Genomic DNA, 14,102 nt, shown 5'->3' with positions numbered 1-14,102 from the left:
GAATTTATCCAAGGGATACAGGAGTACTGATGCATAGGGGCACTTGTACCCCAATGTTTATAGCAGCACTCTCAACAATAGCCAAATTATGGAAAGAGCCTAAATGTCCATCAACTGATGAATGGATAAAGAAATTGTGGTTTATATACACAATGGAATACTACGTGGCAATGAGAAAGAATGAAATATGGCCTTTTGTAGCAACGTGGATGGAACTGGAGAGTGTGATGCTAAGTGAATTAAGCCATACAGAGAAAGACAGATACCATATGTTTTCACTCTTATGTGGATCCTGAGAAAGGTAACAGAAACCCATGGGGGAGGGGAAGGAAAAAAAAAAAAAAAAAAGAGGTTAGAGTGGGAGAGAGCCAAAGCATAAGAGACTGTTAAAAACTGAGAACAAACTGAGGGTTGATGGGGGGTGGGAGGGAGGGGAGGGTGGGTGATGGGTATTGAGGAGGGCACCTTTTGGGATGAGCACTGGGTGTTGTATGGAAACCAATTTGACAATAAATTTCATATATTAAAAAAAATTTAAAAAAATAAAAAATAAATAAAAATTTACCCATCTCACCTAAAAACCAACTGTTATTTTCACATCTATTTTAAATAAATTCAAATGGATAATGCAAAAAAAAAGATAGCACATTAGAATTTTTGAACACACAGAACATTGTAAGTATAAAATTACAAATGACAGAAAAATACCCACTGTAAATTAATCACGTGAGAAAAAGAAGCTATGACCTCACCAAGCATCGCTCTCAGCCTCCAACCATCTACCAGCACCAGCAGCCACCACCACTAAACCACAAGAGGGCACACGTCAGACCTTCCCCTTCCCAACAGCCAATGATAATCCTCAATTCTCCCTCATCCCTCAGGTCTTTCGTGCTTCCTTCCCATCCTTCACTGGCCCCACTGACCAGAGGCAGACAGACTGTCTTGCAGAGAACTGGGAGTGGTACAAAAAGTAGCTAGAGGATCTCCCGGAATAGGACGGATACAGGGATTCAGAAAAAGGGTCCTGTAAGACAGGAGAAAATGCTGGTGCAAACGGATTTTATTTTCCGAGAAAGGTAGCTATTGATAAGATCAATTTTCACAAGTGTGGAGGAAACCCATGTCAGCTAAACAGCATATATCTTTCATTCATAAACACTAATACAAAATCATGCGTCCCCAGACATTTGAAGAAAACGAAGAGCACGAAAGAAAAAGAGCCAACATAAAGAGACCTGACTATAGGTAACAGTTCAAGAGCCTTTCGAAAAAATATTCTAACACAAATGACCAGATTTATGAACACCTGTAAAATAATATAATGCTCTACAAAAAGAAAAAAAATGAGGACACCAAAGACTTGAAAGATAAATTCTAAAATAAAAACTCCTTGGATGAAATGAAAAGTTAAAACTGATGGTGCTGAATATCAGGTTGGTGATGTACAAGATAAAGGTAAGAGAATACCCTTAAATTCAGGACATAAAGTCAACCTATGGATGTAGTCAGAAGGCCAACCATTTGTCTAATAGAAATGTTTGAGAATGCAAGGGAAAAAATACAGAATCAAAGAAAATATTCCAAATTGAAGAAATACAGTGTCTTCAGGCTAAATTACCTAGATATATCCTCATAAAATTTTGGAACTTTAAGAATATAAAAAGGAGAAAAGAAGAAGAGAAGGAAAAAAATAAAGCACAGGATATCTACAAAGTATTGCCTGTAAGTTATATGATAATCGGGCTGCTTATTAGCCAAACCAAACAGCAGAAGAAATGGAATAATGGGAAACTGAATTCTATATGCAGCCAAACCAATCACCTATGAGTGCCTTTCTGGATATCCCAGAATTCAGAATATTTTTTACTCATACAATACTTACAAAAAAATTACTCAAGAAGCTAATACAGCAAATTGAAAAAGGAACCCAAGAAAGTAGATAGTGTGAGCTACAAACTGAATGTGATTCAGGAAATCCTAAGCTATAAAGAAAGTCAAAAGATTCACTACACAGTGGTACACGAAAGATTCTCTCCAAGGTGGCAAAGTCTTACTAACATAGAGTATTTTCTATGTGATCAAACATATTAGTAGGTTACAGAATGAATAGTATTTACAGAATCATGATGTCATCAATGTTTTTCCATTGTTAAGTCTCAACCTTAAAGTACATACACCTGGATTACACTGTAGGGCAGAGGACAAATGTGGTAACACCCAACGATGAGAAATAATAACCATAGACAAAACTTGGGAAGTAGAAGGGCAAGAGAAGGGGAACAAGGGTAAGTACAAGAATGTCTTCATCTTTCATTGCGGGGATATGGTACTGCCTCAAGTCAAGCACACGTGAAATGGAAGCATCGAACATATTATTTAAAAAAGTCAACCAAAAGAAACCATTTTTTAAAAGTGGTTTTAAAAAAGTATGAAGTATGTATGAAGAAGTCATATATAGAGATGAGGAACAGCATAGATGGGAGTTGCGGTAAGGACACTACATTCCTTATCTTTCATAGCCGGGAATCAATAGATTGTTATCAAGAAAACAAAGGCTGAAATACACTAAGGTTAAAACAGTACTTCTCAGAAGAACTACGAAGTTCAAACAGTGGTGACTTCTGAGGAATGAAACTGGTGGTAAGAATGGAGGACATTAGTTCAGTTTGTGGTTTTTTGTAGGAGTTATTTTTTAAACCATGTTCACACATTACTTGTGTAACTTTTGAAAGGGAAATACGTAGGTTAATATATCGTTAAGTCAAAAAGCAAGCTGTAGAAGGTGTATGCACACATCCCTGGGTGAGGGGGAGAGGGAGAACTTTTGTACTGCTTTTTGATGCCCACGGACAGTGGGAAGATAACAAATGTCCCAGAGAGATCTCCTGTGTGAAGCTAAACACTGACCAGTAGAAAGCCAACCGGAAGGGGATAACAGATGCTTAGAGTTTTCTAAAAAGAAAAGTTTCAACTCCCAAATCTGGTAAAGGCAAAACGACACCCTTCTATAATAGTTCACATGCTTACAATCCTTTCCAGTTTGTTATTTATAAGATCGCTGGTGAAATACTTTAGGGAACAACTGGATGGCAAAAAAACAATGAAAGGCAGAACTTCGATACATTCTGCCGGGCCTCCCCAGAACTTGCAAAAGCTCTACAAGGAAAGCTAATTGTTTAAGATACCTCCAATCCTAGGCGGATAGCCGCTTCTGTAAAGCTTCGTCTTTCCTTTTCAAAATTCTTTTTTTGCTCTCTAAATAGGGACCACTCTTCCTTGAGGCGCTCCTTTTCTTCCAACAAGTAGCAGTCTCGAAGCAGTGAAGTGGTGTCGTCATCACATGCAGTAGCAAGCTGCTGCTATTAAATTTTAAAACATAGTAAGTTCCAGAAGATCCCCGCGGCACCCCAAGTTAAAGCAAGGGACGGCAGGTCAAACTTTTGGGGAAGGACAGAAATGATGAAGAATCAGCAAGTTAATGGAGGACTCTCATTTTCCACTTGGCAAAGCCCCGCCTCAGGAATGGTATGTAATGTCCCTGTTAGTAAGCCCAGAACTTAGTTTAAAGCAGAAAAATGTCAAATACTACATATCTTCTGAAATAAAGGAATAAAAATCTAGTAAGATTCAGTAAAATCCTGGCCCTTTACAGGGGAAAACAGCTTTAAAAGGTAACTCACATTTACCTGTAAAAGCTGCTGCTGAGTTTTAATCATTTCTTTACACTGTTGAATTTCCAGCTCGAGTTTTTCAGTTTCTTGTTCGTGGTCTTGTCGTGAGATTACGTCTTCATCATTGAAACCTTCTAAGTGTACCTTTGAAACTAACATAAAACCAGTAATTTGACATAGGTTTTACAGCCTCCACTCAGTTTATGGGGCGCCTGGGTTGCTCAGTCAGTTAACAGTCCGACTTTAACTCAGGTCATGATCTCACAGTTGGTGCGTTCGAGCCCCACATTGGGCTCTGTGCTGACAGGTCAGAGCCTGGAGGCTGCTTAGGATTCTGTGTCTCCCTCTCTCTCTGCCCCTCCCCCAGCTGGTGCTCTCTCTCTCTCAAAAGTAAATGTTAAAAAAATTTAAAAAAAAAGCTCTCAGAATTTTTCTAGAATCTCAACAGGTTTTCTAAAAGGTACCTATTCCCTTTGCCCTCTAAAAATTTCATAAGCTATAATAATAAAATTAAATTTATGGTATTTTACCACCATGAAAAAATTTAAAAAGCAAAGCAACTATAAGGGATTCAGGACAACTACAAATTCATACTATTTTTGGACTCAAATGATATCTTTACTAGTTCTGCTATGAACATTTAATTTGTAATCTGTATTTATTCAAGATTATGTCCTAATTAAAAACGGACAACCTATATTCACAGAGGAGAAAAATAATTAACAAATTCATAAACTACTTTCAACACTTCTTCAAAGATCAATGCAGCACTACAAATCTTGCTCTCCAGTATTAAATTTAACAAATAAAAAGTCCAAATATACTTGCTATTTACTAATAGACGGGACTGAAATCAACAAAATCTCATGTAAATTAATTTTGGTACAGAATTTTGTTGATTAGTCTCTACTACTAAAGACAACTGGCAGTGAGTTTGTGACTTCTGACATTTAGAATAAATTTTCTTTCAACAGACTTCATTTACTGAGCAGAAACCTTAATTTTCTTGGTTTAAAAGCATGCAACCTTCAAAAAATATAAAATGTTAAGAATACATTCATCAATGTAAATTTATACTATCTATGGTGACAGGAAATGGTGTCTAAAATAATACATACACTCTTAAGTGAAAAAAAGTGTAGAAAGAATACATAGTATTTGGTTTTTGTTTTTCATATACATATATATTTTTTTTCATGTGTTTGTTTGCTTATTTATTTATTTATTTATTTAAAGAGGGAGAGCACAAGAGAAGCCCAACACAAGGGCTTGATCCCACAATCCTGGAATCATGACCTAAGTCGAAATCAAGAGTTGGACGCTCAAATGACTGAACCACCCAGGTGTCCTGTTTTTTATATATTTTTAAATAAATTTTGTAAATGCCTACAGAAAAATCAAGAAAGATATGCACCAAACTGTTGAGTGTTAGCTATAGGGAACAGAAACCTGAATATTCTACTTCATATACTTCCTAATTGATACTTTAAACCTCTATTATCTTGAAAATAATTTAAAAATAAATTATTAGGAACCTAGAAGTATGCAAGTATCTAGAAATAATAAGCAACAGGTTTATATTTATACCACATCATGATTAATAATTCTTAATTTCCAAGATTTAGTAAGACACTCAGTTCACTTCATTCAACTGTATACTGCACTCAGAGAAAGATTCACTCTGAAGGCAAAGTATTTTCTCAGTGGGGTTCAAACCTCACCTCTAGAAGTAGATAGAAGCTTGATTATCAAACTAACAAACTGAGTTCGAGTACTTCACAGCTGAGCCCATAATGTGGCTTTCTAAGTGACTGAAATTAACAGCTGAGTGTCAACTCACTTTGCATGCACTGAGGCAGTAAGTTACCTTGGTTATCAAGCTTTTCTACATGACTTTTCAAAATTCTCCACTGCTTTCTGATGCTGTTGGTAAGCTGCTCTCTCACAGTTTCACAGGAAAGGTCCCACATACTCTCCCTACTCAGTTCCCCAGCATCTTCCTCAGCATCAGAGATAACCTACAAGCGAGAGAGGTGAAAGGGAAAGACCAGTATCTTAAAATGGCTCTAGATACTCAGGCAGTAGTAATTATCAGAGATCCTTATCAAAATCATTTCTGCCCCATATCTTAAGCATATGTGACCTACTATTTAAGATAAAAATTGTCCAATTCAAGTCTCTTCAAATGTGAATTTGAATCTAGTGATGAGAGTCAAGGAGCTGTGTGAAGAAGTTATTCATTACTTGTCCAGTGCTGTGTTAGATGCTCTCATTTATTAATTAACCCTCAAATCATGTTATAATGTGGGAAAAATGAGGCTTTCAGAAGTAGACACACTGCCCGATATCACACAGCCAAGAGGCAGAATGGAGATCTGAAATTAGATCAACTCATCTCCAGTCCTAGGCTGTTTAAATAAATAAACCAGTGAAGTTATCTACAAAGTAACTGTGAATCCTATTTTTTTCGTATAATTTTTAAAAAATAAAACCAGAGATTATTTTCCTTTTTACTCTACCAGCACATTAATCATAGGAAAATACAGCAACCACGGACATATGATCACACAGAATCAAAGCAGGATAAAGAACATAGGAAAACAGTATTAAAATATATCAAAATAATTTATAGCTACATAAACAATAATATATATTATTAGACAATAATATGTATATAATGTGCAGGTATATATACATATATTATATATATATATATATATGCAGATATATATATGTCTGCATAACAATCTGCATGGTCCTATTTTATTATTAACATCCAAGAAAGTGGACAGAGATCTACTTTACTAAACTGAACAGTAAATATCTTGCTGGGGGAAAAAAGAAAAAACATAGAAGATGAGAAGAAATGCTGGTTAGGCTGTTCCTGCATGCAGATGCAGCAGGAATGAGCGAGTGACTCAGTGTGGAGAGCTGTATCAATAGTGTGAGGTCAGCAATGGCTGCCAAAGTCAAGGTCTCCCAGGGGAAGCAGGTTGGGGGAAGGCCCAGCGTGGAGCTCACTATGACTCTGCTTCTTGCCAATCAATCCTCTGGAGCTACTTGCCAGTAATTCTTCCAAGAAGCTATACCTTCTATGTGTCAAAGCATACCAGAATACTATAAATCCATTACTTAAAACATTAATAATAATAATCGCTTAACACTCCCCAGACTAAATTAAATGCTGAAACCACAAAATGAAAATAAAAAGTTACCTTGAATCTTGGGTATATATTTTGGCTACAATTAAGTAAGAAAATAACTAATAAGTGAAACCTGAAGGCTACCTAGGCATTCTAAGGTTATACCTTACTCCCTTACTAAAATGCTCCAAAGTCCTTAAAAGGACTGATTTAAATTATAAGAGAAAAAAGATCTAGAAAAACAGACCTTTTAAAACCAAGAAATATACTTAATTAAGGGTACTTCTCCAAACTTAAACATTTGCATTATTAAGAATTACACAGGATACTAACCCACTGGATGAGTAGTGGTGAGGAGAGGGAAATTTAAATATCTGAGGAAGGTCTCCTTGATTTACTACTTACTCTTGCTGACTGAAAGCTGGTACTGTTTGTAAAGGTTGGGCCAAAACCTGAACTACAGGAGTAACAGAAACTATGCTAGCTCTGGGAAGGCATTTGTGGATTTTCACAATGAACCAAAAAGTGATAGACTTTGAGAGAAAAGGCTAACTCAATATAAAGGTCAAGAAGGTCCCAAACTGGAGAGTTTAAAAAGAACATCTAGGTAATGATTTTTTTTTTTTCTGAGAGAGAGAGAGAGAGAGAGAGAGAGAGAGAAAGAAAACACATGTGTGCAAGTGAGCGAGGGGCAGAGAGAGGGAAAGAGCATCCCAGGAGGGGCAGAAAGGAGAGAGAGAGAATCAAGGCTCGAACTTATGAACTGTGAGATCATGACCTGAGCTGAAGTCAGATGTTTAATGACTGAGCCACCCAGGTGCCTCAGATAATGATTTTTTTAAAAAAGAAAGAAAAAAAGAGGTAGAAGAGGGTAGGCTTATCAGCAGGACTGATCTGTGACACCACAAAGTAAAGAGTCCCCAAATGTAGGTTTAAAAAGTTCTGATGGACTTGCTGACAATTAGCATTTTCCATCAACATTGCTATTTTCAGATTTTAGTCACTTGGTTGAATCCGGAATTTAAACATGGAAAGCAATTAAGTTAAAAGAAGTTTTCACCACGATGTGACTTGTTCTTTCAGACCTCTGCACGTATCATTCCCCTTGCATCACATGCTTTCTACTCCTAAAACATACACCTGCTTATTTTTAAGAACCAACTCAAATTCACTTGCTCTCTGATGCCTTCCTTGACTGCCTCACTTGCTTTGTTCTGCACACTGCACCACCCTATTATAGCTCTTAACAAGTTTAACAGTTACTTTTCTACATGCCCCTTCTCCCCAGAAGAGCTTCTGAAGAATGCAATGGACTGAATGTGTTCTCTCAAATCTGTGTTGAAATCCTAACACCCAATGTGTGGGTATGCGGAGGTGATTAGGCCATGAAAAGTAGAGCCCTCGCGAATGGGAGGAGTGCCCCTACAAAGGGATTCTGGTGAGCAATCCTCCTGTTTCTGGGCATGTGAGGGTACAAGGAGTCAGCAATCTGCAACCTGGAAGACATCTCTCACAGACACTGGCCCTATGGGCACCTAGATTTTGAACTTCCCGGCTCCAGAACTGTAAAAAATAAATTTCTGTTGTTTTTAACCACCCAGTCCATGGTAGTTTGTTATAACAGCCCCAACTAAGACAAAGGAAAAAGTCAAAGTCCTTTTAGCTTTTTCTTTCCAGGGACCAGACAGCAAATTTATGGACTGAATGATTAGCTGGTTCCCAAAGTTAATAAATGTTTCACTCTCTGGAAAGCAAAGCATGCTTAAATACATAACACCTCAACTAAACTATTTAGAGGATATTCAGCACAGTACTTAAAAACATGAACTCTGGGGTAAGGCAGACTTGGATTTAAATCCTGATTTTGTCCTGTGTGATACTAGGTTAATTAGACTAAGGTGCCTCAGTTTCCTCAGCTATAAAATGGGGGATAATTATAATATGAAAAGCATCAAATTATAAGAATGAAACGAGACAATGCTCATAAAGAGCTTAACAGTGTTTTGGGCACAGATCAAGTCCTTGGAAAATCATCTCCTTCATTTCCCAGGGCATGTCTAGAAACACACCGGACAATTTTTTGGGTTGTCACAGTGATTGGGGGTAGTACAGCAGTGAGTGTCCTGTCCAAAACATCAGTAATGTCCCCCACTGGGAATACCTATCTAATGTTTTAATTGTTCGACTCAGCAATCCAAAACTGTATTAGAGAGGAAAGAGCCACTTACAGTTCCTGTACTATCATCTGCTCTTTCTCTAGGTTTCTGCTTTTGGGGAGAAAGAAGAGAAATCATTTCCTTTTTCATTTGCTGAAGAACCTTCTTAAGTTCAGCATTTTCCATTAGGATTTGTTTCTGACGATATTCATAATCATTCAAGAGAATTTTATACATTTCATCTTCATTCCTGAGAAAGAAACTGTCAGCATGAAAATGCAGTTATAGAAAGAAAAGTCTGATGAAATGTATCAATTTAAATTGGAACTTACCTGGCCTCAGTTTTACCCGTCCTCCAGGAGCCTCTTTTTCCATCAGCTCTCCCCACATAATTTAAAACTTCCATAGCTACAAACATGAACATGCAAAACAAAACCAATTCTTAACATACATATGTTTAAGTGTATAAAACCCTAACACACTATATACACACTGGAGACCTAAGTCAACCTGGTGCAGATTAGGATTTGGGCTCAGAAAGTCCAGGATTTCAAGTTCCAGTTCTCCATTACTGATAAACACTGAGATCTTGACAAGTTATTTACCTGCTAAGCCTGTTTCTTCATCAATACAGTGGGAATAATGAAAGTATCTACCAAAGAGTTGTTGTGAAGAGTAAAAGATATTGTTAAAACACTTAAAGTACTTGATAAATATTATATTATCATTATTAATTTTATCTTCGGGGTTGGCAAACTATGGCCTGCAGGCCAGATGCCTGATTTTTGAAATAAAGTTTTATTACAACACAGCCACACCATTTGTTTATATACTTTTACACCACAAGTGCAGGGATGAATAGCTGTGACAAAAGGCCACAGACTCCACAAACCTGAACACATTTACTATTAGAATCTTTATAGAATAAGTCTGCCAAGCCCCGCGTTGTCATCATCATCAAAGGAGCCAAAGCCCCTGACAGTATTAATTTCTCTTCTATCCTAGGGGGAGACGGAAGCAGTTGGCATAAGAAGGAAAGAGGATGACAATAAGTTACTGTAGTTTTAGCTTAATAAAATCATTATGAAAATACCACTTCCAGTTAGGTTTGGACTAGAAGACAGCCAGATTCCCACCAAATAAGAGCTCTGTTACCAGAGTTAAATCTTCAATAAACTTCTCTAATTAGTACACTTCATACTTCCGGCATTTCATCTTGCTCTTTATTTAATTCACGGGTGAACATGAGGTTAACCAATGAAGTTTAAGTTTGATTACCTAAAGGTTTCCCACCTTGTCTTAATAGCTTACCACACTTCCATTTTTCAGTAATGTTTAAAATAAGATAGCTGAATAACTGAGTCAATAGTGAGCTGCCTGCTGACAGCGGACACGGCCCACCATGTGACAGCTTGGGACATCTGCTCATCAGCTGTCGTGTCAGCAAGTCCAACTGAGCTCCGTTTCCGAAACCACGGTTTAGGGTATTACTGTAGCATGCAGGTTAGAGGACAACCTACAGCCCACATGGGAACCACTCTTCAATAACTAAATGCACACATTTCCTGTTCTGCATCTCACCAGGCCAGTAAAACCTTGCGTGTAGCTCGACTTTTGTGTGCATGGTTCTACTTTGTAATCTATGTCATGTACCTGAAATTATGCTTGGATGACGTAAGCTGTAAATTAATTTTCACAAGAGTAACACTAGAAAGAAAAAAAAAAAAAACGTAGGCACAAACAAAAGCATAATGTCCACAGTCCCTTCTTTAGACCAGCTGCTTCAAAAATGCACAGCTACATTTAAAGGAAATGACATAGATGATTTGATGTGAAGAATAATCTTGCAAAGTTATTTCTAAAATCATATACATTTTGGTACTCAGAAACTCATCTTGCCTTTTCATATTATCAGTTCTTTGCTATAGAAGATTAGAATATCCTCTGGCTTAGTTTTTTCTCTATGGAACCACAACTGCCGTATTAAAAAAAATATGTAATTCTTATATGCAACTAAGGAAGCAAAGCAAAATTATTTACTTTTCACTAACGAGTTGTCTCAATTTCTAGTTTATGTGGATATATACCGTCTAGAGACATTTTATGCATAAAGCATAAAAATAACACTTCATGGGTTGTTGTGCTCCGTCTATTCACATTTCTTTCTTAGGATATTAGCTTATGCATTTACTTTGCTCTATCTCAGCCAGTTGTTTCTTACCTATTTTTTTATCCTTCTTGTTCATAACAAGTTGATGCAGACGCTCCTTTAATTTATTATATTCACGTTCTTTTCTCTTCATATCATGATTATATTGAGTAGCTCTACTTGCAATGATATTTTGTAATTTTTGTACCTGAAAAAAGCATTTTCTATCAAATGAGTCCCTTTATGATTGACAATCCCCCAGTTAAAATTTATAAATTCAAAAGAGAATAGAAGTCCTAGCATTCACCTCCTCATAAAATAGTTTACTCTAGGATTATTCTTTCTTCTCAATAACCACTGGAAATCACTTTGAAAAGTATCATTAAGTGAACCACAAAGTTTTTATTGTTTAATTCTGAAACTTCCAGAACTCCTAACTTTCGAAATTATCTTTTTCTACCCTTTTTACTCTACATTTAGAGTCTGATCATTTAGAAGCCAGAAACTCTTACAGAAGTATGAAAGTGATCAGAGCTTCATCTGAAACAAGAATCAATTGATCATTTGTAGTGACTTCCTTACATTACTTACTTGAACCACTTTATTCCCTATAAATCTGTGACAAATTAGCCATAGCACATCACAGCATGTAAACAGGTTTATTTTTTTGTTTTGTTTTTAAACAGGTTCATTTATCTGATCACAAACAGTTCTCAAATTAGAGTAAGCCCAAATAGCAGACAGAATCCAGTTCAAATATTTGCTGAGTACCCACAATATGCCATGCCCTACTGTTCAATGTTTAGATCTACTATGGTTTCTCAGGCAACCCTTGATAGAAAGCATGTTCTATTCTATAATAACATTTTTAATCTCCGGTGAAGATGATCACGTTTAACTCAATCCTTACTAAAGACTAACTACATTCAAACCACTTAAGTGTAATCAGCACATCAAGTCAACATTTTCTGGGAAATAACTCAAGAAAATGTATAAGCAATCTTGCAGTTAACTAAGATATTTCATTATCCACTAACGGAATATATTACCAGTCAAATATGATAAAATCTGTCTAAATCACTATAAGGTCATTAAAGAAATATGCTCCCTTAGGAGTCCTTAATTATAGTTTAAAAAAACATACACAACACTGAAAATATTGTATTTTTACAGTTATCAAGTGGTCAGGGATCAAAAACTGCAGAGCAAGAAGAACATAATGGTTTCTTCATATATAAATTAAAAAATAATTTCAAATGCATGAACTCTATAGATTTAAATACTAAGTAACCACTATAGCAGAAGTGAGATTATAATTATGGTATCATTAGCAACCAGAAATAAGATTTTTAAATGTGAATTCCTTTTTTTAAAAACCAATAACTCTTGTGTCCATTTAGTCAAGTAACTGCTTGACTGCATGAATAATGGATTTAAGATAAAGAAGAGGGATGGCAGATATTAAAGAGATATAGCAGAGAATAAAAGACCTGCATTTAAAGCACCCCTGCCCCTCAGAAAAACTATCAATGCATTTGAGTCCAGGCAGACATTACAGGACACTGGCTGTCACAAGCTATGGACCACTACACTAAACCAAATGAATCCTCTTGGAGCAGGGAGGACACAGAGAGTTCCTGACCTCAGTTAAATATGCTGCAGTGCTGTAGAAAGAGGTCCACCATACCAATTTGACAAAGGATGAATTAATGATACTTGTTTTAAAGTAGCCGTTATGGTCACCTCAAATCAAAAAAGAAAAAAAAAATTCACTCAAACTTTGTCTTCAATAACTGACAACTCACTTCATCTTTTTCATTTTTCAGTAGCTGATGCAAATTCCGGTTCTTGCACTGTAACTGTCTGTCTCTTTCCTGAAGCCCAATCATTTCTCTCCTGGAGGTTTCCAGTTGCTCCTAAAACATCCACATGCAATCCTGATTAAAATTAACACAGGACTCAGAGCAAATGAATTTTTAGAAGAACAGTCTAAACAATGTACACATACTAGGGTTCGCTAGCTAAAACTGCAGTTCAATGGCACACAAAATGTTTAGTTAAAACAATTATTCTCAAACAATACTATAAAGTTATAAATTTATTTAAATTCCAAAATGTTGTATGTATCTGACAAAAGAGTTTCAAAGCGGATCCCTTGAAAGGCTCTTCACTTATTCAAGTGATGCTGCCACTGGACACTTTTAAAATTTCCTTTTAGTACTTTGTAACATTGCTACAGCACACTCTTTGAGAAAGAACCAAAGTGATTTGGAGCTAAGTCTAAAGAAGATGGGTGACCAAGCAAGCAGCAACCCTTCAGGTCAAAAAAAGTGAGGCTCAGCACAATACTAGTTCTCCCTTGCAAGTGGGAACCTCTGAAGATTTCCTCCAGAGAGGAACGGCAGCATTGCTGGAATCAGTATGGGATAAGATGCTCACTTTGAATTCATTCCACACATTCCGTGAGGAAATGTGCCAAGTTCTGCATGAGACCATTGGAATATTTTTAAAAGCCTCTTATCTTTATAAAATAGGAAACCCACTCAACTTATGGCATAAGTGACCATAAATGACAACTTGCACAATCTCTTTAACAATGGATCTCAAGATGATTTAGGAATTTATAAAATTTAGGAATACAACTTGGATAACTAAGGCTGTCAGAATTTTTGGCACCTTCTTCTCTGGAGTGCTGAAAGCTTCCTATCATGCCAGACCATTTGGAATGGCTGAACTTAAAGGCACTGGGCCAGTTGACATGTCCCACATATGTCAAATCAGATTCACTCTGAGTAATTATCAATGCTTTACCTGAACTCACTATCATCCCTGCAAATCTGTATACCCCCCTGCTATATCATACCATCATCCTCTGTAAAGCTGACAGAGACCTGGCTGGTATCTTAATTCATGACTCTCTTTACTCCCCCAATTCGATTTTTCATAGAATTCTACCCATTTTACCTCCTAAGTTTGCTTA

General features: G+C 36.6%; 1 protein-coding gene across 15 annotated transcripts in view; it reads right to left on the bottom strand.

Moving 5' to 3' along the window:
• SSX2IP (SSX family member 2 interacting protein) overlaps positions 1 to 14,102 on the bottom strand; it is a 40,304-nt gene that overhangs the window by 5,327 nt on the left and 20,875 nt on the right. For 10 of the 15 annotated variants that reach the window (XM_049616890.1, XM_049616887.1, XM_049616891.1 and 7 more), the window contains 7 exons: positions 12,928 to 13,038; positions 11,195 to 11,330; positions 9,306 to 9,381; positions 9,046 to 9,235; positions 5,542 to 5,692; positions 3,690 to 3,826; positions 3,189 to 3,362 (listed from right to left, as the gene is read on the bottom strand). In XM_049616890.1, the coding sequence (XP_049472847.1) occupies positions 3,189 to 3,362; positions 3,690 to 3,826; positions 5,542 to 5,692; positions 9,046 to 9,235; positions 9,306 to 9,381; positions 11,195 to 11,330; positions 12,928 to 13,038 (975 nt within the window). The remainder of the gene's footprint in view (positions 1 to 3,188; positions 3,363 to 3,689; positions 3,827 to 5,541; positions 5,693 to 9,045; positions 9,236 to 9,305; positions 9,382 to 11,194; positions 11,331 to 12,927; positions 13,039 to 14,102) is intronic. The other 5 variants (XM_049616899.1, XM_049616898.1, XM_049616897.1 and 2 more) reach the window with 3 other exon arrangements.

This window comes from Panthera uncia, assembly GCF_023721935.1.
Source record: "Panthera uncia isolate 11264 chromosome C1 unlocalized genomic scaffold, Puncia_PCG_1.0 HiC_scaffold_4, whole genome shotgun sequence".
NCBI lineage: Eukaryota > Metazoa > Chordata > Mammalia > Carnivora > Felidae > Panthera > Panthera uncia.
Note: the sequence above shows the minus strand (reverse complement) of the source record. Positions and strands in the feature narration are given on the sequence as shown.